The sequence below is a fragment of the Oryctolagus cuniculus genome, chromosome 7 (genome assembly GCF_051225735.1).
Source record: "Oryctolagus cuniculus isolate XC-2025 breed Fujian yellow rabbit chromosome 7, ASM5122573v1, whole genome shotgun sequence".
NCBI classification, from domain to species: Eukaryota; Metazoa; Chordata; class Mammalia; order Lagomorpha; family Leporidae; genus Oryctolagus; species Oryctolagus cuniculus.
Genome location: NC_142873.1, coordinates 98,321,345 through 98,344,669, shown reverse-complemented (window position 1 = coordinate 98,344,669; position 23,325 = coordinate 98,321,345). Strand labels below are relative to the sequence as shown.

The 23,325-nt window shown below is 36.5% G+C and overlaps 1 protein-coding gene across 5 annotated transcripts in view; it reads left to right on the top strand.

The window, feature by feature from the left end:
• TNNI3K (TNNI3 interacting kinase) overlaps positions 1-23,325 on the top strand; it is a 355,192-nt gene that overhangs the window by 102,314 nt on the left and 229,553 nt on the right. For all 5 annotated transcript variants that reach the window (NM_001204807.2, XM_002715920.6, XM_017345534.4 and 2 more), the window contains exons 6-9: positions 7,027-7,125; positions 15,042-15,180; positions 21,640-21,784; positions 21,868-21,972. In NM_001204807.2, coding sequence (NP_001191736.1) covers positions 7,027-7,125; positions 15,042-15,180; positions 21,640-21,784; positions 21,868-21,972 — 488 coding nt within the window. The remainder of the gene's footprint in view (positions 1-7,026; positions 7,126-15,041; positions 15,181-21,639; positions 21,785-21,867; positions 21,973-23,325) is intronic.

Sequence of the window (23,325 nt, the reverse complement as noted above, 5' to 3'; positions counted from 1 at the left end):
TTTCTTTATTCATTTTACTTCAGAGGCAGAGAGACAGAGTGCGAGAGAGAGAGAGAGAGAGAGAGAGAAACCAAGACAGACTAATTTTCCATTCATTCGTTCATTCCCAGATGCACACAACAGTCAGGCAGTCAGGCAGGTTGAAGCCAGGGACTGAGAAGTTAGTTTAGTCTCCTATATGGGTGGCAGGGACCCAAGTGCTAAGAACCATCATCTGCTGCCTCCCAGAATGCACATCAGTAGGAAGCCAGAATTGGAAGCAGAATCAGTAATTGAACTCAGGCAGTTTGATAGGACATGCAGGAATCCCAAGCAGTATTTTAGTGGCTGTACCCAAACATCTGTCCCTGAATATTGATTCTTCAATAACAATAATGACACTGATATATCCAAATATATATATATACTCATAAAGATATGTCAGCTGTACAAATTTAAGTGTGAAAAAGTTTAATTAATGTGTTTAAAGAATATAAAGATGTCCTTTCTATGATAAGATTTATTTCTAGTTTATTATTTTTCATTAGTAATCTTGGTATCATCTTACAAGAAAAACATCAAGACCATTTTTCTCTCAAAAAATTTTATACAAGAAGAAAGATACCCTGTAAAATCTTAATAATATAGTGTATTTAAAATTCCAACCACAGTTCCTACTATGGAGCAAGAACTTGGGGCTTGCTGAGGTTAATCTGAAATAAATAATCAATAAATTTTTGCTGAATGTAATTATTTAAATATAATATAATTGGGTCCTAATTAATAAGCCTTTTATTTCCTTATGCTTGGTGGTAGATTTCTCTTTCAGATTTTTGCTTTCACTTAAAATACGTTCCCAATTTAACAATTATTGGATTCTTCTCATGTATTTACCACAGTGGTTTGTACTTCATGTCTATAAGGAGCATGATGTTGAATTATGAACTTATTCAGATTCTGGTATAGGGGAACCCTGGGTAAAATAACTTTGTAGATATGCATTTAAGCATAAACTTTTATTAAAAAAGTACTTGTCTTAGCCCACATGATAAGCATACTTGTATATCACAATAATCTATGAACATGCTTGTATATTTCCATTAGTCTTGAGAGATACTTTCCCCATGATGACTACAAAAAGCATCAAACGTCAATAAACACAGTTCATTCATATAAATAAAATCAAACAAATACAATGAATATTGCTCTCAATGGTTAAATATTTCTTTGAGATTTAAAGCTAAATAAAGAGGACAGTTCAATAATGACTCTGTGTGATTTCATTAAAACTTACATTTTGACAGCTTCTCATAAGGCCAACACTTCATAATTAATGAATGTTCAGCCAAAAGGTTGACCTTTGAGTAACTGGATAAGTGCAAACTTAGGAGGAAAAAATTTTGCTTTGACTATTTATTGAAACTTAAGAGTTGTTATATTTTAGAATGAAAATAAGTTTTGGAACCATGTCTAAGAAATTGGCTCCATACGTTAACATAAGAACTCTTCCTCCCAATAAAACCCATGACATATACTTTATTTATTTATTTATATAAAGAAAATAGATTTCATGTATTTCTTATATACAATTTTAAGCCCATGGATACTTCCATTCATCCCTACTTCCTGCTTCCTTCCTTCCTTCCTTTTATTTTTCTTTTATTTTTTTCCATAGCATAATTTGACTTACTTTATAGTCACAGGCTTAACCCTCTACTAAATAAAGAATTCAACAAGTAAAATGTAAAAAGACTGCTGTTACACAGTATAGATAAAGGCTACAAACAATAATAAAATCAGAATATGTCAATTTCACTCATATACATTACATTTTGGTACTCTTTATATTACTTACCACAAATTAAGAGGAAACATGATATTCATCTTTTGGGGATTGTCTTATCTTACTAAGTATAATGGTCTCCAACTGCACACATTTTATTGTGAAAGACAGTTATTCATTCATTTTTAATGGTTGAATATTATTCCATCATGTATATATATATATGTGTGTGTATATATATATATATATATATCTCACAATTTCTTTATCCAGTCATCCACTGATGTATATCTGAGTTGAGTCCATATGTGAGCTATTGTGAGTTGAGCTGCTATAAAAATAGGCATGAAAATAACTCTTTCATATGTTGATTTCATTTCATTTGAGTAAATTCCCAAGAATGGAATGCTTGGGTCATATGGTGGATCTATTTTCAGATTTTGAAGAACCTCCATACTGTCTTCCATAACAGTTCTACTGGTTTACATTCCTATACACAGTGTATTAAGGTATCTTTTTCCCTACATCCTCACCAGCACTTTTTATTTTTGATTTTTTGGATGACAGACATTCTAACTGGGATGAGGTGAAACCTCATTGTGATTTGCATTTGCATTTCCCTGATGGCTACTGATCCTGAACATCTTTTCATGTGTCTGTTGGCCATTTGTATTTCATCCCTTGAAAAACGCCTGTTCATTGGGTCCAGCGCTGTGGCGTAGCGGGTAAAGATGCCGCCTGCAGTTCTGGCATCCCCTTCCTGGTTTTGGATCAGTGCAGCTCCAGTCATTGCGGCCATCTAGGGGAGTGAACCAGTGGATGGAAGACTTTCTCTCTCTGCCTCTCCTTCTCTCTGTGTAACTATGACTTTCAAATAAATAAATCTTAAAAAAAAAAAATGCCTGTTCATTTTTTTACCCGATTCTTGTCTGGATTGTTTTATTGTTGTTGAGTTTCTTGAGCTCTTTTTATACTTTAGAAATTAATCCTTTATCAGATTAATATTTCACAAGTTTTTTTTCCTATTCTGTCTGTAGCCTCTTCACTTTGATGAGTGTTTCATTTGCTGTGCAGATGTTCCTTGGCTTCCTCTGATCCCATTTGTCTGTCTTTGCTTTTTTTGCCCATGCTTCTGGGATCATATCCAAGTCTTTGGGTATGCCAGTGTCTTGCAGAGTTTCACCAATATGCTCCCTAGTGATTTTATGGTTTTAGGTCTAAAGTTTAGATGTTTGACACATTGAGAGTTCATTTTTGTAAGGGGAGTAAAGTAGGGTCCTTGTTTCATACTTTTGCATGCAGAGATCTGGTTTTCCCAAGGCCATTTGTTGAAGAGACTGCTTATTCTCTGGGTAGTGATTTTAGCTCATTTGTCAAAAATTAGTTGGTTGTAGATGCATGGATTAATATCTGGGATCTCTAATCTGTTCCATTGGTCCACATGTCTGTTTTCTTCTATATTTAAAAAAAGAAATTGTGAGGAGCTTTATCAACTATGGTGGTCTCCTGTAATAAGTTCTGAGATTGAACTCCCAAGCACACCAAGCCTGAGATACCAGATAGTTGATATAAATGACTATCTGATTCATATCTAAACTGACTCTACCTGAGCCTCCATAAACAAGTGGCTTCCTCCTATCTGGGACTAAGTTCATTTACTTAAGACTTAGTATCACTATAATGCTGAATCAGTTTATATGAAATACATGAAACTTGTATAACTGAAATAAAATTTTAAAAATTTTAGTAGTAAAATTCACATAAACATTCACAGGACCATACTTATGGAAAAAAACTTTGAAGTCAAAGAGATCTGAATTTGCATTCCAGTTCTGCCCTTTAAGCTGGCTTCATTTATCTTTCCTAGTCTCCCTAAGGATCAATTTCTACCACTTTAAAACAGAATAGCTCCTACATTTCTGTTTTTTAGTTTGAAACAGAGTAGATGCCAATTATCATTTTTTTAAGATTTATTTATTTATTTAATTGAAAGAGTTACACAGAGATAAGAGAGGCAGCGAGGAGAGAGAGAGAGAGAGAGGTCTTCCATCAGCTTGGTCACTCCTCAGTTGGCTGCAACAACTAGATCTGTGCCTCTCCAAAGCCAGGAGCCAGGAGTTTCTTCCAGGTCTCCCGCATGGGTGCAGGGGCCCAAGGACTTGGGCCATCTTCTACTGCTTTCCCAGGCCATAGCAGAAAGCTGGATCGGAAGTGGAGCAGCCAGGTCTTGAACCTGTGCCTATATGGGATGCCAGCACTCCAGGCTAGGGCATTAACCCACTACACCACAGCGCTGGTCCCAGCCAATTATCATTAATGTACTTATTTCAGGGCCTAATACATATGAAATTATAGCTTTAACTTTCTTATTAGAAAAACAACTCACCATATGCATTGATCATTAGTAAACATCAGGAAAAGCACTATTGTGATAATTTATAGGAGCCTGTATACCTGCTTATACTTTGGAGCCCACCAAAAATTTCATTCTACCAAGAATTTCTTATCCATTTTAAAATAAGTTATAAAGAGTTCCAATACTATCTCATTGGTTGATTGAATTATTAGATTAAGCATTGAAGAGAAGAGTTCTAGCACACATGCACTCGATAAATTATACTCAATGAATAAGTTACTTAAAACTATGGAATACTGGGACTGGTACTCTGGCATAGTAAGCTAAGCCTCTGTCTGAATTACTGGCATGTATCAGTAGCTCCTTTTCTGATCCAGCTCTCTGCTATGCCCTGGGAAAGCAGTGGAAGATGGTCCGAGTGCTTGGGTCCCTGCGCTTGCAAAGGAAACCCGGCAGAAGCTGCTGGCTGGTAGCTTAAGATGTGCTCAGTTCTGGCCATCGCAGCCATTTGGGAAATGAACCAGTCACTGGAACACCTTTCTCTCTGTCTCACCCTCTCTTTCTATGTAACTCTACTTCTCCAATAAATAAATAAAATCTTTATAAAAAAAAAAAAAACTATGGAATTCTTAGAAACAAAGCTTGAAATAATAAACTAAAGATTCTCTTTCCTGTTGGCACTCACTTTCTCTATGACTATGAGAAATTTCCTAATTTCTCTAATCTCAGGTTTTTTATCTCTACAATGTAGGAATTGCTCTAAGCACCCTCTCTAGTTCTGTAGGAGTGTGATTCACACATGTAAAGAAACTTGACTTGGCAGCAGATTGTTTATAGGAACAGGGAGTTGATATAACCCACATCCCTTGAGCTCTTGGACCTCATCTTCCTGTTTTTCTTTTTTTCCTAAAATAGATTTCTGGAAAATATTTCAAATGTATAGTCTTTGACCAACTGAAGAAAAACAGTACATTAAGAAAGTCCACGGCCGGCGCCGCGGCTCAGTAGGCTAATCCTCCACCTTGCGGCGCTGGCACTCGGGGTTCTAGTCCCGGTCGGGGCACCGATTCTGTCCCTGTTGCCCCTTTTCCAGGCCAGCTCTTTGCTGTGGCCACTCTGCCTGTCAAAAAAAAAAAAAAAAAAGAAAGAAAAAAAGAAAGAAAGAAAGAAAGTCCACAGTAGGGGTCAGAATTGTGGTGTAGCAGGTAAAGCTGCCATCTGTGATGCTAGCATCCCATAAGGGTTTTGGCTGCTCCACTCCCAATCCAGCTCCCTACTAATGTCCTGGGAAATGCTGCAGATGATGGCTCAAGTGTTTGGGCCCCTGTACCCACATGGAGTCCTGGATGAAGCTCCTGGCTTCAGCCAGCTCAGTACTAGCCATTGTGGTTTTCTGTGGAGTGAACTAGAAGATGGAAGATTTGTCTCTCACACACCCTCTGTGTGTGTGCGTGCACACGTGTGTGTGTGTGTCTTTCCCTTTCTATAACTCTGACTTTCAAATAAATAAAGAAAATGTTTTTTAAAAAGTTCACAATAACAATAAACACATCTAAAGGAAATGACTCAAGTATGTTGTCCAGAAGAGAGGGAGACTTAGAAATAGGTTATAGGAGAAGAAATCTAAAGGGTCAGCAGGCTATTGATGAAGGGTACCAGAATATGCCACCTTGAAAGATGCCAGTTTGGTATTGTGATTATTCGGAAGTAGGGAAAATTGAGAAGAAACAGATTTAATAAAAGCTCTCTTTCCTCTCCCTTTTTGTATTACAGCAGTACATAAATTTGTAAAGGTGAATCTCTTCCTTTTTCTACCAGAAAAGATAAAGTACCACTGGAGGCAACTCTAGACCCTTATCAGTCCAGAGAAGTACCAGATGAATCCATATATGAAATCTTGCTAAAACTAGCCCTTCTCTTCCATTCTTTTCCCCATGAATTTATTGCCCCCCAATTTATATTCCTCAAAGCTCATTATCCTTTGTCTTACTACTTTTCAACAAAAATTATTGCCCTTTTATTAAGATAAGACTGGGTTCTAACCACTACTTTTGAGTTTTTCATAATGGAGTACCTCCATGTGCCTATATGACATACATATTCATAAATTTTTGCTCATTTTTCTCACCTTAATTTGTCTTTTATCAGTCTAATTATAGGGACCCCATTGGAGAACCTAAACTGGGCAGAGGAAAATATTTTTTTCCTCTCCTACAATTGCCAATCTATGACTTTCCACAAAGAGCTGGTCAATAGTTCCTGGTAGTATTTTTCACTTTCCCATTAAATAGTTCATTTATTCAACAAATGTTTATTGAATGATTACTATTTGTACAGTAACATGGTTGGGTGAGATTGTAAACATGAATCTGATATACACTTTGTTGTTAAAGAATTTCTTCTTTGGCAGGAATGATAAAATATGAATATAAATAGAAATTTTTTCTAGATGACATGAATGAAAATTAAATGAAATTTAAGTAGGGGGAAGATTTGATTCCAGCCAGATAGAAGGGAAGAAAATATGGGATGAGATCTGATTTTAGCTGTTTTTTTAGCACCTGTAGATTGAGCAGAAGGGAATTCCTGGCTGAAGAAATAATGTGAACAAACCAAAAAAGGAACAGAAAACTAAATGAAATTTGACTATACAATTGAGTTTTAAGAAAGAGATTAATGATAAACACTTTAAAAAGTATACCATCAGATTGAGGAAACCTTAAGTTTCATACCACAGGGTCTTATCTTTATTTTCTAGGTGACATCAAGACATTGGAAATTTTGGACAAGGGAGGTAGATCTTGTGTCTCATGTGGCAACTCCTGATTAAGAGTCGTGCGTTTTGGTTGAATTGTAATGGGCAGATGCCCTACATGCAGTCCCTAACCAAGATTTCTTTACTGTTCAGGCTGCTGATGTGTTGCTGCAGCATGGAGCTAATGTCAATGTTCAAGATGCAGTCTTCTTCACTCCATTGCACATTGCAGCATACTATGGGCATGAACAGGTAAGGATGACAGGAGGATTTCCAAAGGCAGGAGCACATCTCAGCGTGCCAGACTTCTTTAAAACCACATTATCGTCAAAGAAATGAAATCGAAGACGTTTAAAATGACTTCTGTCATATTCTCAGTTTCATCCTTGAGGAGTTTGAAGATCCATGCAAACATTAGAGATGTTGTGGTATTCATTTTTACTATCTTAGTACACAAAGGAAGTAGGAGAGTACACTGGGGTGTGGCCACAGACATCAGTCTGCCTGAATTTGAAAAATTCCATCTCTTTGACCATATATAGGTTTTAAGATCCTTTTGATATTCCTTTTTTTCACTTATAAAATGGGAGCATATTTCTGGTACTTACCTTACAGCATTGTTTTTATGATGAAGTTGTCAATAAATGTCACTGTTAAGATGCTAAGGACAATAGCAGCAAAATAGATCATAAAGGTTCTTACAACAGTTCTCTGGGGAAAAAAAAGGAATCTTTCAGAAACATTTCTTCTTTTCAACTGTCAGATGTTGTAGGCGGAAAAAATATCTCCTGAAATATGTTAGCTTCCTAATCTCTGAAATTTGTGAGTGTTACCTTAAAAGAAACTGCAGATGTGATTAGGCCAAGGATCTTGAGATGTCAAGAGTGCACTGGATTACTGGGTGGGCACGAAGAATTCCAAGGATGTTTAGCAGAGGATGCGGGAATCAGGCTGCGTAGGAGATATGACAATGGAATACGAGATTTAGGAGATGCAAGAAAGGGGCTACCAGCTAAGGAATGCAGGCAGCCCACAGAAGCTGGAAAAGCAAGGAAATGGAACCTCCAAGGGAAATGCACACTTACCAACATGATTTTTCACTTCTAGAACTGTAAGAGAATACATTTGTGTTGTTTAAAATAAGTACACTTATGGTTGCTACAGTAACAATGAGAAACTAATACTTGAAATAACCTAAATAACTAAACAATTATCACATACAGTTTAATTAAATAATTTGTTTCACATAGATAATATATAAAAGGTACACATTTTTCAAATTTTATACTCTAATAAAGTAATGGTATGTTTAAAATGTATTAAAGTTTTTTTTAAAAAGAGGTATCCTTATTTATTTGATTTATTTTATATTTTAATTTATTTAATTTTATTTATATTATTTGATTATTTATTCATTGCCTTCCAAGGCACACATACAGGGAGCTGATTGGAAGTAGAGCAGTCAGGACATGAATTTATATTTCAGTAAGGGATGCCACCTCTACTTTAAAGTTTTTAATGAAATTTCATCCAGTAAAAAACTTTATTTGACCTTCAACATACTATTAAGAACGTAATTTAGTTACTATGTGAATTGGGTCGTACAACGAGACAAGCACTATGCTAAGACTTTCCATTTTGTTTTGTTCTTTTTTTTTTTCTTTGTAATTCTGCCACAGTTCTGAAATTAGCTCTTATTTGCCTTTCTTATCAGTGATGGGCAAGCAGCTCAGTCAGGGAAGGTAGCATGCCAGAGAGTCGTGCAATTTCTAAGTAGGATGGCTGGAACATGTGCTCAGGTCTGTGTTGTACCAGCGCACCCCTTCTTGTTCCTCTTCAGTCGGTGAGACAAATCCTAAAGTCCAAGCAATTTGCCTAAACAGTGAAGTAGAAATTTAAGACATTATGGTTCTAACTCCAAGGTCCATTGGTTTTCATCCTTAATATATCAAAAGACAAAATATCTATGGACTCCTTTAAAGCATTGCTCTTTATTCTCAAGGAAATAAAAAGAATTAAATAAAACTGAAATACGAATGTAATTGGATAACCAAACACAACAAATCTTGAGACACTCCCTTTTACTGTTTCTCATTTTCTCTCTCTTGCTTGTTCAATTATGGAGTTCAATTACACCTTTTTACCTTCCAGGAGGTCACCCCACAGCACCAGCTGAATAGCTTCAAGTTGAAAATCATACTAACTTGTGTCCCTGTACTGCTCAATCCTGTGTCCTTATTTCTCTGCCAGTCAGCATACATTTGGTGATTCTCAGATCTATGAACCGTGACCTCCAGCTAGGGAAGGTGCTCATTTCATTGAGTAGGGGACTGAAGATGCTTTGAAAGTAGGGTTCCAAAAGTCCAGCTGACAGAAAAATTCCATACTTTTCTATTGGCAGGCACTAACAGGATATACACAATGCATGTTATTTGCAGGGTCATCTTTTTTTGGCAATTAACCTCATAACCCAGCAGAAAGATAAAGAGCTTTTGTGCATGTCTGGTGGAGAGCTAAATTTGTTTACTTTCCCTGGGAATATTGTCACAGTCTTATAAAATTATGCTAAAATGTGGATGGCCCTTTTATGATAAGGGACTCACTTTCTGTTTGTGAAGGCAGCTCATTGGTAATTTATAGAGGCTATTGTCATTTGCTAAAATATGCTGACAAGGAGAATGGTACATTCAATATATAAATGTGCCTAATGTGCCATGTTCCTTGCCATTTGCTTATTTATTTATTTTTAAATTGAAGAATGGATGTTTTGTACCAAGAGCAATATTTCCTAGGTATGTAATAATAGTGCTTAATAGATAATCGATTTCAGAGATAGTTTAAATCTGTCCATTATGAAGTCACATAATCAGAATTGATGCAGTCTAAGTAAGCGGAAATATCTGCTCTTAAGAATGCAAGGTTCTTGAGATTAAACTTCTGCTGTTCTGATTTCCTATGAATTAAATTTTGATCTACCCATTAGTAACAAAGGAATACAATACATGCTCTTTATCAGTGCTACAGTCTTTACTAACAGTTTTTGAGTGCTAGGCACTTTTCCACTTTATAGGTGAGAACTTACTAAGTCCTCACAACAACTCTATGATGTAGAATCACTGTTGTTCTCATTTTAGCAATAAAGAAACTAAAGTATTAAAATGTCAGTTTTTTCAAGGTGGCATAACTAGTAAGTATAAACTAGATTTCATGACTCTTGCTCTTATCCATTATAATCAATAGGAAATAATTTCCCCCGGGTCCCACATATGTTGCCTTGAATCCATCAGAAGGACAAATATAAAATACATGCTTTCTCTGATATGTAATAGCTAATATGGAATACAAAAAATAGAATAGAAAATGTAGAATGAATATATAATATAAAAAGTAGAATAGAGTACAAAAAATAAAATAGAATACAAAACATACATCTTATGATTTATTATTGGTTCTAACCCTTGTATATACTCCTGTGGAACCATGATCTTTATATCTTTTACTTGTTGAATATTATGGTTAGTATGGTTAGTGGTACATTAAGCCTGTATTGATAGAGTGGGCTAAAATTATGTATTTCCAGAAATTAAAGGAAAAAAAAGGAAGGAAGGAAGGGAGTTGGGGGGAGGAGAGAAGTTTTTTGCTTCTTTGAATTGTACCGATGAAATCTGTTCTCTTTATATGAATAAAAATTGTAAAAGAGAAGTTCCTACCTAAGACATGTCTATTTCCTGCCAAGAAGGAAGCCAAATAGTTTTAGAACTTGAGTTCACTTTATTTAATTTATTAATTTATTTGAGAAGGCAGAGAGACAGAAACAGAGTCTGATAGAGGTCTTCTCCGTGCTGGCTCACTCCCAAATGTCAACAGCTGGGGCTGCCAGAAGAGGCAGGCAAAAGCTCAGAACTCAGTCTGGGTCTCCTACATGGGTGGCAGGGACCCAGGTATCTGAGTCATCATCTGCTGCTTCCCAGGATACAGATTAACAAGCAGGAACTGGAAGCAGAAGAATCAGGCACTCCATTATAGGAAGCTAGTGTCCAAAGCAGTGCCTTAACTGTTCTGCCAAATGCCTGACCCTTGAATGCACTTTTGTGCTAAAATCTCAATGGTCAGGACAATTGAGGAGAACTTCCCTATTGTCGTTTTCATGACACAGAGGAAACCTAGCTTACTGCTTAGGATCACTGAGATTACTGGTGAAAATCTTACGGCTGGTCAAGTCCAGTTTAAGAAATTGTTCCTAATTGTGTATGTGAAAATTCAAAGGGATTCAGGAAACAACCCCAGGGAAACTCATAAGTGCTTCATCACTTCATCCCTGTCTGTTGCTTTGGATGTGGAATCTTAGCCAATTGGGGCAGTGCCAAGGCCACCATGGCCATCTCCTACCCACTCACACATCTAGAAAAGAACCCAAAACTTCAGTACACTACTGTGGACTCTGGCCAAATTAAAACCTTGGAAGAAACTGTTCAGAGAAGGTAATGACTTTGGAGAGGGTAATTTATGTACAATGAACACCTACTTTGTGGAACTGACAAGTTGATACTAAAGAGAGGAAATGGGAAAAATAGGCTTTCAAAATGAATTAAAATTGTTTTTCATTTTTTGATTTCTGTTTTACCTTAGCAAAACCTGCTCATACCTCCTCTAGTCTACACAATAAATCTGAAGCAGGAATGATAAACATATTTTCTCAATTCACCAAAATAATTAAAAATAACATATATAGAACATGAGAGTAGGGGCCAGCACTGTGGCTCACTTGGTTAATCCTCCGCCTGCAGCGCCGACATCCCATATGGGTGCCGGGTTCTAGTCCCAGTTGCTCCTCTTCCAGTCCATCTCTCTGCTGTGGCCTGGGAAGGCAGTGGAGGATGGCCTGTACCCGCATGGGAGACCAGGAGGAAGCACCTGGCTCCTTGCTTACAATCGGCATAGCTCCAGCCGTAGCAGCCATTTTGGGGGTGAACCAACAGAAGGAAAGACCTTTCTCTCTGTCTTTCTCTCACTGTCTAACTCTATCTGTCAAATAAATAAATAATTTTTTTAAAAGTAAAAAAGATGCGTATAAGAGGTCCTCAAAAAGTTCACGAAACATGCACATTATGAAATAACTATGCATTGATTTCAAAAAATTTTTGCACCAAAATAAACTTCTCAATTCCATTTCCATTAATATTTTGAAGTACCCTCATATACTAAGTGTTAGTCATTGTGCTATGCATATTAAAGAAATTATCTTATTTAATAGTAACAACAAACTATAAATTAAGCCTTATTATTATTCAAATTTATTTATAAAGAAATTCAGATTCAGATTAGTTAACTGATGTTCTCAAACTAATATAAATCAAATTTGAGATTCATACCTAGGTCTGTCTCTGGACCTTAATTCTTAACCACTATATTATATTGCCTCTCAAGATATTAATTTCTTTTTTTTTTCTTTTTGAACATTTTAATTAAAAGCAATTCTACATATTAATGGGCTACAGTGTGACATTGCAACATATGTGTACAATGTTTACTAATCAAATATGGGTAATAAACATTTCCCCTTCTTTGACATTACTTTATGACTGGAGCCTTGGAGCTTTTTATTTGCTCATAAAATACATAATAGGTTGTTGTGAACTATAGCCATCCAGCTATGCATAACACTAGGAACTTCTTTTGAGGTAACTCTGATCTGTCACCCATTATCCAGACTTCCATTAGGTCACACAAGTAGACTGAAGAAAGAGCTTAGACTAAAACCCAGTTTTTGTCACTCTCTGTCCAATGCCTTTTCTTTTTTTTTTTTTAAATAAGTAAGTTTATGGTTGTTTTTTTTTCTTTTTTTTTCTTTTTTTAACTTTTATTTAATGAATATAAATTTCCAAAGTACAGCTTATGGATTACAATGGCTCCCCCCCCCCATAACGTCCCTCCCACCCGCAACCCTCCCCTCTCCCACTCCCTCTCCCCTTCCATTCACATGAGGATTCATTTTTGATTCTCTTTATATACAGAAGATCAGTTTAGCATACATTAAGTAAAGATTTCAACAGTTTTCTCCCACACAGAAACATAAAGTGAAAAATAATAGATGATTTTTTAAATGATGATGAAATCAGATCAGACCTATTGTCATGTTTAATCCCAGTGAGAGTCAAGTTGGGAATTGATAATTTCTTCTTCTTCTGAAATGTGATCCCTGTTAAACATAAGAGTGGGAATAAGAGAGGGAAGAGATGTACAATTTGGGACATGCTCAAGCTGACTTGCCCCAAATGGTAGAGTTAGAAACATACCAGGGGACTCCAATTCAATCCTATCAAGGTGGCATGTACCAATGCCATCTCACTACTCCAAGTGATCAATTTCAGTTCGCAATTGATCATAATGAAAGTTCTAAGAGTCAAAGGGAGCACATAAACAAGTCTAGTACCTGCTAACACTTACCGATAGAATAAATAAAGGGGAGAGTGATCCAACATGGGAAGCGAGATACTCAGCAGACTCATAGAATGGCAGATGTCCTAAACAGCACTCTGGCCTCAGAATCAGCCCTAAAGGCATTCCAATCTGGCTGAAAATCCCATGAGAGTATTTCAGGCATGGAAAGCCAAGACACTCTGGCAGAAAAAAAAAAAAAAAAAAAAAAAAAAAAAAAACTAAATGAAAGATCTCTGTGAGTGAGATCCCAGTGGAAAGAACAGATCTTCAAAGAAGGAGGTACCTTTCTCTGAAGGGAGGAGAGAACCTCCACTTTGACTATGACCTTGTCTAAACAAGATAAGAGTCGGAGAACTCAAGGGGCTTCCATAGCCTTGGAAACTCATGACTGGTGCATAGGGAGATTACTGATGCCATAAACAGGAGTGTCAATTTGTAAAGTCAACAACAGGAGTCACTGTGCACTTACTCCTCATGTAGGATCTCTGTCCTTAATGTGCTGTACATTGAGACTTAATGCTATAACGAGTACTCAAACAGTATATTTCACTTTGTGTTTCTATGGGGGTGCAAACTGTTGAAATCTTTACTTAATGTATACTAAACTGATCTTCTGTAAAAAAAAAAAGAAGAAGAAATTATCAATTCCCAACTTGACTCTCATTTCTTTTTTTAACATTTATTTTATTTATTTTAAAGACAGAGTTACAGAAAGCATGAGAGAGAGAGAGAGGTCTTCCATCCTCTGGTTCACTCCCCAAATGACCTCAGTGGCTGGGGCTGAGCTGATCCAAAGCCAGGAGCCAGAAGCTTCTTCTGGGTCTCCCACATGGGGGCTGGAGCCCAAGGATTTGGGCCATCTTCTGCTGCTTTCCTTGGCACATTATCAAGGAACAAAGTCAGAAGTGGAACACCCACTACTAGAACTGGTGCCCATATGGAATACTGGCGTGGCAGGCCGTTGGTTTTACCAGTTGAGCCACACTGCCAACCCCAAAATATTCGTCTCTCATTGTATGGTCAGTAGTAGGCACTGTTGATTGGGATAAATTGTCATTCTAATTACTGTTTCCTGATGCTCCATAGTTCTTGCTTGCAGACCCATGATTTTTTCCCAATATTTAGTTTTCTTCTAGAGGTTGTACTTACACAAGCTGTCCCTCTCTCTAGTCTCTTTACACTGTGTGTTAGATATTACTTAATCAAACCTACTCACAGTAAATCTCTGGTCTTGCCCAAAAATTGGTTTACAGAGTTGCCAATGGCCTATGTCCAGGCTAAAAGGTTATGAGAAGATGAGGAAGATGATTTCTGGAAAGGAGTTTTTAGATTAAAGAAAGAAAAAAAAAGCAGATGTGTTATTCCAAAATGTAGAAGTAATCCTTTGCTCTTGCCTCCGCACCTTGTTTGGTGATGCCTGTAGTTGTTCCAGCTGTCTTGCCACCATGAGGGGATTCACCCTATTCATTGAGCACAGTGGAGCAGAATGATGGGATTCTAATGATATCAAGCTGTTCACTGATCAACCCTGGAGTTACTGTAGTTTTAAATTTCTTGTTAGGTGATATAATATTTTCCTTACTGTTTAGGCTAATTGAGTTAAGATTTTCTGTTCTTTCATGTGAGAATAATCCAGGAGGTCTAAATGATGTGAATTTTCCTATACTACTGAAAGTTTTGCATTATTTGACTTTTTGATACTAATTTCCAATTAATGAATTCTTTAGATTACCCGCCTCCTTTTGAAATTTGGTGCTGATGTAAATGTAAGTGGTGAAGTTGGAGATAGGCCTCTCCACCTAGCGTCTGCAAAAGGATTCTTCAATATTGCAAAACTCTTAATGGAGGAAGGCAGCAAGGCAGATGGTAAGCTTATATGTTTAGAGGATCTTTGCTGTCACTTACTTAATACATACATTTTTCTTATATTTCCCTTATTTACTGGAGAATAATGTTGAAGTTGATTAATCCTGTATCCATGTGCTAATTTGTTGCACAAGTCATAATTTATTACTTATAGTATGATTATTAAACCCACATGTAAATAGTCCTGTACACACTTTTGTCAGTTCTAATTATATTATGTGGCTCAGAGAAACTAAGGCATTTTCATATATAAATTAGTCTGACTTTCTCTTACTCCCTACTTTTTCTGTAGTATAATTTAGAAGACGCATATTCCCACATATCAAATGTATCACTTGATGAATATTTACTTATTTGTAAACTCACACCCATATCAAGATAGAGAGTGTTTCTTCATTCTGAAATGTTCTCTTGGGCCTCTGTCTCAGGAAATAACCTTCACCACGAAGATTATCACCATTCTGGCTTCTTTCACCATGGATTACCTTTTTTTTCTGTTAAGTTCATATAATTTTGCGACTGCCTCCTTTTACTCAACAAGATAATTTGGACATGTATCCATATTGTGGATGAATCATAGTTTGTTATTTTATGGTTTTCAAATTTTTTACACCAAATAAACATTTTAATATAATTTTCTATAAACTGTTTGAAATACCCTCCTACTAAAATTTGTGCATCAATTCTCCTCATAATAGACACCTTACTATGTTTCATGTTTCACTAGCAGCATATCTAATTGAAGTATTTTTGTGAATATACATGCATGTATCTCTTGAGTTTATATACATATATATATAAGCCTCTGTGTGTGTGTGTAATTGCTGGACCAAAGTGTACATATTTGTCTAACTTTCTACAAAATTTATAGACAGCTTTCCAAATGTTAATATTATTTTTCAATCCCACAGAAATATATCAGCATTCCAGTTGTTTTCCATAATTCCTTCCTAATAGCAGATATATTATTACGAAAATTTTTAATAAAGTTTGAGTGTGATAAGTTTGGAGAAAAATCTTTAAAATACGTGTAAAGATCTTCAGCTCAATGAGTGTATAATAGAATTTCTCTCTACATTTAGTTTTTTAAATTATAAAATGAATTTTAGAAAGTTGATTAAAAGTATGTATTAATTTTTTTCCTTTCTTTCACTCTTCCTTACAAGCTTTATTTTTTGACACAAATTCACTCAGAGTTACATTTTGCCATTAAATTCTCTCAGGCATATCCAACATTCTTGCATTGACCCCCTAGAGACCTAATTAAAAGCCCAGCTGTGAGAGCTCCTGGCCTTTGCAGCAGAACCAATACACATTTTCAAAAGGACATGGTTGTCAAACCTCTAGAACTGCTAGTTCCTTGGCCCCAAATTCAGATTGCTCTTTGGTTAATAAACCTGATCAATGTTTTCTTCTACTCACAAGGAAAACACACAGGCTCGAGAGACAACTGAGGCAAGAACCTAGGAAAGTTCCCCCTTTCCTTGTTGGAAGCAGGGGCCACTTTATTTTGTAAAATTTGATGAACATGGTTTGTATTGTTTTCTTTAAACCAGTGGGCAACAGCTAGGGCATCTACTCTATGGCGTTATTTTAAACAACCTGTGTTACGAGGACGAAGGGGATGCTGTTCCTTGGACCTTGTTTAAGCAGTATCTTTCATTCTGTTAGTTTAGAATAGGCAGAGGTATACCCGTGTGAACCACTGAACATGTAATTGTGTTTTTAAAACCACCTCTCTCTTCCAAGGGGTCAGGAACTGCATCACTTTTTCTCTTTATTATCAATGCCAACCTCAGGTTTTTATTCTTCTGTGCAACTCCAAAGCTCTGTAGTGTCAAAATGAGTGTCATTTATGATCAGCATGTCTCTGGCATCAAAGGACTCTTCTGTAAAAGGCATTGAAATGTGTACAGCAACCATATCCCCCTTACACACTGGTATCATATCACATAATTTTTAACATTTTATCCCTGACTCACACAAGTACTAAATCCCTCCTACTCAATCATTTAAAAAAAAAAAAAAAAAAAAAAAAAACTAGAGACAGCATGAGTCAAATTTTTAAGTATTTTTATTTCTATCTAGTATACACTTTATAGTTAAGTCCCTTTTTCACTTTAACCAATTGCAGAAAATAGACTGGAAGATTTGCTTTACTAATGGACATGCTGTAGCACTTATTATCAGTTAGTCCACTTATTCCAAAAGGTAGTTGGGTCTCAAAAAGATTTTTTTTTTGTTTTTAGATCTGGACTTCGTATATTGTAAATGCATTTAAGGGTACGATCAAATGAATGACCTCTAAAGGATTACAATATGAAATTCAGTATTTACAGTATGTTTCCATGGTAACAGAATGTCATGAATGAGAATAAATTCAGGTTACAAAATCAGGCAAAATATGATTCTGAAAGCAGCCTCTTTAGTTCAGTGTGTTTGGGAGGCTGACCTATTCATTTGGGTATGTTTTAAATCTCTTGTCTGCTCCCTTCTATGCCTTAGGGCCATGAAAAATGAGAAATATATTGTCTATTGAATGAGGTAGAAAAGGTCAATATATTGCTGGATTCCATAAGGAAAAATAATAGTGTTAAAATCCTCAAAATTTAAGCCGGCGCCGTGGCTCAATAGGCTAATCCTCCACCTTGCGGCGCCGGCACACCGGGTTCTAGTCCCGGTTGGGGCGCCGGATTCTGTCCCGGTTGCCCCTCTTCCAGGCCAGCTCTCTGCTATGGCCAGGGAGTGCAGTGGAGGATGGCCCAGGTGCTTGGGCCCTGCACCCCATGGGAGACCAGGAAAAGCACCTGGATCCTGGCTCCTGCCATCGGATCAGCACGGTGCGCCGGCTGCAGCGGCGGCCATTGGAGGGTGAACCAACGGCAAAGGAAGACCTTTCTCTCTCTGTCTCTCTCTCTCACTGTCCACTCTGCCTGTCAAAAAAAAAAAAAAAAAAAAAAAAAAATCCTCAAAATTTATCACTTTGATAAAGTTGAAAGTGAAAAGCTTTTAAATTCCGAATTTATAAATTTTTGTCATCAGATCATCAAATAACACAATTTTAATTGTTTTATGTTTTAAATGTTTAAATTGTTTAAATTTAATTTATTTTTAAATTAACAATTAAATATTAATTGTTTTAAATTTTTTAAATAACACAATTCTTTTGAAAGAACTGATTTCAAAAAGCCACAAAAAAATTCAAAGGCATGCCCAGTAAGAGAAAATGTTGGTTTTTTTTTCAAATATGTCATATTGGAACTATTGCATGGATTTGTTATTTAATTTTTATTTAAGACACATTGGGAATTATATTAAAAAGGCTCTGGGATCTGCTGATATTGATGGGGTAATCTGCAATTTTTTATTTAATCTTTATTGTCAATAAGCAGAAATAAATAAGAAGCAGCATCCACCCACCCATTCAATAATCTTTCTTTCCAAAGACATTACTAAACACTTGATTTATTCAAAGTAGAAGATTAGGCAATAATGTTTTCCTAATAATGATGCACATGTATTACTTTGTTTGAAAGTCTCCTTTATTAAAATTCTCAATGAGATGTTGGTAGAGCAAATAGAATATCATACATATATTTCATTTTCCTGAGATAAGAGAACAATACATACTTTTTTTGTCTTTGCAAATTAGTCCAAGATAAAATTAAGTAGATCACAATTACTATGGCAAAAATGCACGTGTATAAACATAAACTTTACATCTGACCCCATGTTTCTCTTGGCTTGTACCTTCGGTTGGTATTTACATCTTTGATGGGAACAATGTCTAGGCCACTGCAGATAATTCACAGAGTAGATAACCTACTTTCTAGTTTATTGATTCAATTGATGAAGAATAATGTTGGGTGGGGCTGCGGATGGCCAGAGGTAAGTTATGAATTAATGGGAGAATGCAGTGCGTGCTGCTTTACCACTCCTCTTTTGGACCTCAAGAGTGCTGACAGCAACCTCCAGATGCCCTGCACTCCCAACTCCTCAAGCATTGACACACAGCATCGATTCTCCCCGGCCTCGAACAGAATGTGAACAAAGGAAATGTATCATAAAAAAGAAGAGAATCAAAAGAACCAGGAATGTTCTTCTGAAGAATAGAGATCTTTCTGAGCTTCTCATTAATAAAAAAGATGGAAAGGTTTCATTTTCAATGCCAGCCTCAGGAAGAGAAGCTCTGCAACTTTGTTAAAGACTTCCCTTTGGCTGAAGATCTTACAGGGCAATGAAATGAGAATGGTTGTCCCACATTTAGCATCTACAAGGCCCAAATCAGTGGTCGGTAATTGTTATATGATGATTATACCAATGTACACATTTTTACATGTAATTATTACCATCTTTTGTTTTTCTTTCCTGCTCTACATTTTTTTTTATATTTTAGTTTCTTTCAATTCCTTCAGGTCTATGAAGTGATTAAGTAATAAATAAATTTGTGTAAAGTAGGATAAATAATAAAGAAAATGGTTAAACATCAGAGATCGAATTATTTTAGTTTTAAAAATTTACTTAAAGCCATACTAATAATTGAACAGTCTGGACATCAGTTATTCTTTCTCCAGAGCTGTAATGACTAATTGTTAAACTAGACTGTAAAGTGTTTGAGGGTATGGACTCTTTGTATTTATAGATATTTTTTATTCAGCACTTAGTACATTTATAAGGGGAAATTTAGTAAACAGATAAAGTGACAAGCATCATGCTATGTGCTTTCCATCATGATCTCCTTTAATGCCTTCAGTATCCTTGCAACTCTGGCATTATTACAACCATTGTTAATGATAAGACATCACACCTCTAACACCTAATACAGTGGCTATTGCATAGCGATTATTAAATACTTGTAAAGGCATGAGAGCATATCAGTCATTTTCTTACCTTCAGGCATTGGAAACTAACTTGTTCTAATGTAAACATAAAAGGAATATATTAAAGGATATCAAGTAGCAGGCAAAATCTACCCTGGAACAGGGTAAAATTATTGTCATAGGAATATTCCTAATGAGGAACAACATCAAAAATCACATCCCAAACTGGTCTTGTGAAGAAATATGGTCACTCCAGTACATACACATCAACACTTGTGCTTCTGCATCAATAATGCAAGATACTGAATCTGTAATTGGAAGTGGTACCCTAGAAGTTGGATGGAGATATTACCACACTGCCAGGATAGATTAAGCCTTGCTTTTTTGTATCATTAACTCCAAAGTCAAAGTCAGATATGACTTACTGAGTGGAGGAGTCTATGGCTAGGTGTCCAAACCAGGGAACTATTAAAAGTAAAAGTGTCACTATTGAGAACTATCTTGAGGGGCCAGTGTTATGGCAGAGCAGACTAAGCCTCTGCCTGTGATTTCAGCATCCCATGTGGGCAGAAGTTCAAGTTCCAGCTGTCTACTTCCAATCCAGTTCCCTGCTAGAGGCCTGGGAAAAGCAGAAAAGGATGGCCTGGGTCCTTGGGTCATTGCCACAAATGTGGGAGATCTGGAAGAAGTTCCTAGGTTTGGCTTGGCCAAGTCCTGGCCGTTGTGGCCATTTGAGGAATGAGTCAGAAGAAAATCTCTCTCTCTCTCCTTCTCTCTCTCCCCCTCTCTCCACAATTGCACCTTTCAAATAAGTAAATATTTAAAGAAAAAAAAAAAGAGTTATCTCAGGATAACAAGTCTAAATAGGAACATATGGTCACCCTTTGCTTTTCCTGTACCCCAGATGCAAAGGAGTCTCAGAAAGCACATTCTCAGATTCTGTTGTAGAACATGATCTTGATTTCTTGTTGGTAATTGCAGTCTGGGGAACTCCCACATATCCTATGAAATTGTGAGTATGTGTGGTCCAAAGAAAATGACAAGTATCCATGATGGAGTGGACAATAGATTTTAAATGACCTGCCTGAAAGTGATGTAATTAATAAGGTTTGTGCTGCCCTAAAGCGCTTTTTTCTTTTCATTAGACCTTGCTTTGTATAGCGTGGTATGATACTTCTCAGCTGAGGGGATACAACAGAACTTCCTAACAGGTCCCACTAAACCTAATGAACAGATATCTCTGGGAATGATGCATTAGCCATGATCTATAGTTTTTCACATCCTTGAGGGGGATAAATTTTTTGAAATGAGGTTCTCATGGAAATAAGGCCACAAGTTCCTTCTGTGTGCTTATGAGTTTCCTGAACTATTCTATTCCATTATTCAAGGTAGATTTGATGTGATGCATTCCATGGAATTTATGAGAGCTTGAAGAAAGCCTGTTTAATGTGGTAATAGGCAATAGAATAGAATTATGACATTTTTAATTGGTTGCACTTAATTTCCTTTATTATTATCATTAATTGGCAATTTCCAGGAGTCTCTCAGGCACTTAGAAATGTCCATGGCACTACACATATGAAGGGTGAGAAACAGAGGACTCCTGTTAATATACCTTTCTCTTTCTTGCTGCTGACAGTGAATGCTCAGGATAATGAAGACCATGTCCCACTCCACTTCTGTTCTCGCTTTGGACACCATGATATAGTGAAGTACCTGCTCCAAAGTGACTTGGCAGTTCAACCCCATGTTGTTAATATCTACGGAGACACCCCTTTGCACTTGTGAGTATTCTCTAGCATTGCATAGGTCAGCTAAATATGCTGTATGTGCTCTCTTACTAACAAAATATTTTCTCCAAATATAGGGCATGCTACAATGGCAAATTTGACGTTGCTAAGGAAATCATTCAAATATCAGGAACAGAAAGTCTGACTAAGGAAAATATCTTCAGTGAAACAGCTTTTCACAGGTAAAAGAATATTTCAGTGCAATAACCCTAAACTTAGCTGACGCCCTACAGCACCTTAAGTTGTGTACATAAAGCAAGAACAAATAGTGGCAGATGCTGTAATCAGAGAACGATAGCAGAGGTAGAGCAAAGGACAAGGAGCTCAAGCTAGATGCACAGAAGAAAAGGTGTACGCAGATGCTGCAGTCAGTACAACAGATGGGGCTGCAGCCAGATGCTATGTTCCTGGCAGCAGCCACAAAGACAGGGTCTGATGTTGCCAAGGCAACAGGCATATCAACATCTGTAAGCATATTGCTTCTATTCCTCTTCACTCTGTGGAAAGCTGCCAGCAAGGGCTGTGCCCGTAATCCTCTTCCTCCAAGAATCTCATTACCAGAATTCATCAGCATCAAATGTGACACTTTTTCCTTACCACTTAAACCGGATGTGCAAATGTGTCTACCTATCTGAGACATCCATCTGTCAGCCTGTAAAAGCCTACTCAGGATGGCCACTGTGATACCTAAGAAGGCATTAGCTCTTTCCTAGGAATATATGAGAGTCCTTTACAGGATGCTCTACAAGCATGGTGAAGGATGATGTAGGATTGGAAAAGTTTCAAGCATGAAAAAAACAAAAAGAAAGAAGGAAAGAATGAAAAAAGTTAGTTGTTAATAACTCAAAACCATAGCTTCCTATAATATCCAAAGGAAGGCAGATGTCTTATAAAATTTAGAGCTCTCATTTGAATGAGTAACTATTTTGCTGTTTAATGAAAGCACAGCAATTTGAACTTAGTAAATCTTGAATGTGCATTTACTTACATGTTACCTATTTCTTCACTATTTCACCACCTCTGACTGAAAGAGATACTTGAGACCAATCTGTTGTTTATGTAATGTCTGTATTTCTCTGATGAATAGCAAAATGAAGAGACACCTTTTTTTTATACTGAACTAAATTAAGCTTGTGATTCTGCATAAAACATCACCCTGTCAAATTTCAAATGGATTTCCAGGTTTTTTTTTATCAATGAAAGAGGTCAGCAAAAAGAAAAGTTAAAAAAAAAAAACTGCAGTGACTATGTGCCACATGATTTGCATCCATTTTTCTTTTAATCCTCACAACCATATTATGAAGTTGGATTTATTACGTATCTTCTTCAAATGAGGAAACTGAGGTTCAGGAAGGTAATAAAATTGTCAAAGTTTCTTATGGTTAGAAAAAAAATACAATAAAAGCCTTCCTAATTCCATATCTTATGCTTTTTGCATGTCTTCGTGTTCTACTACCAAAATATTTTGTCTGTTTTCTACACATTCAATAACAGAACAGATGTAAGAACTCTTCAGATCATACCATAATCAGAAT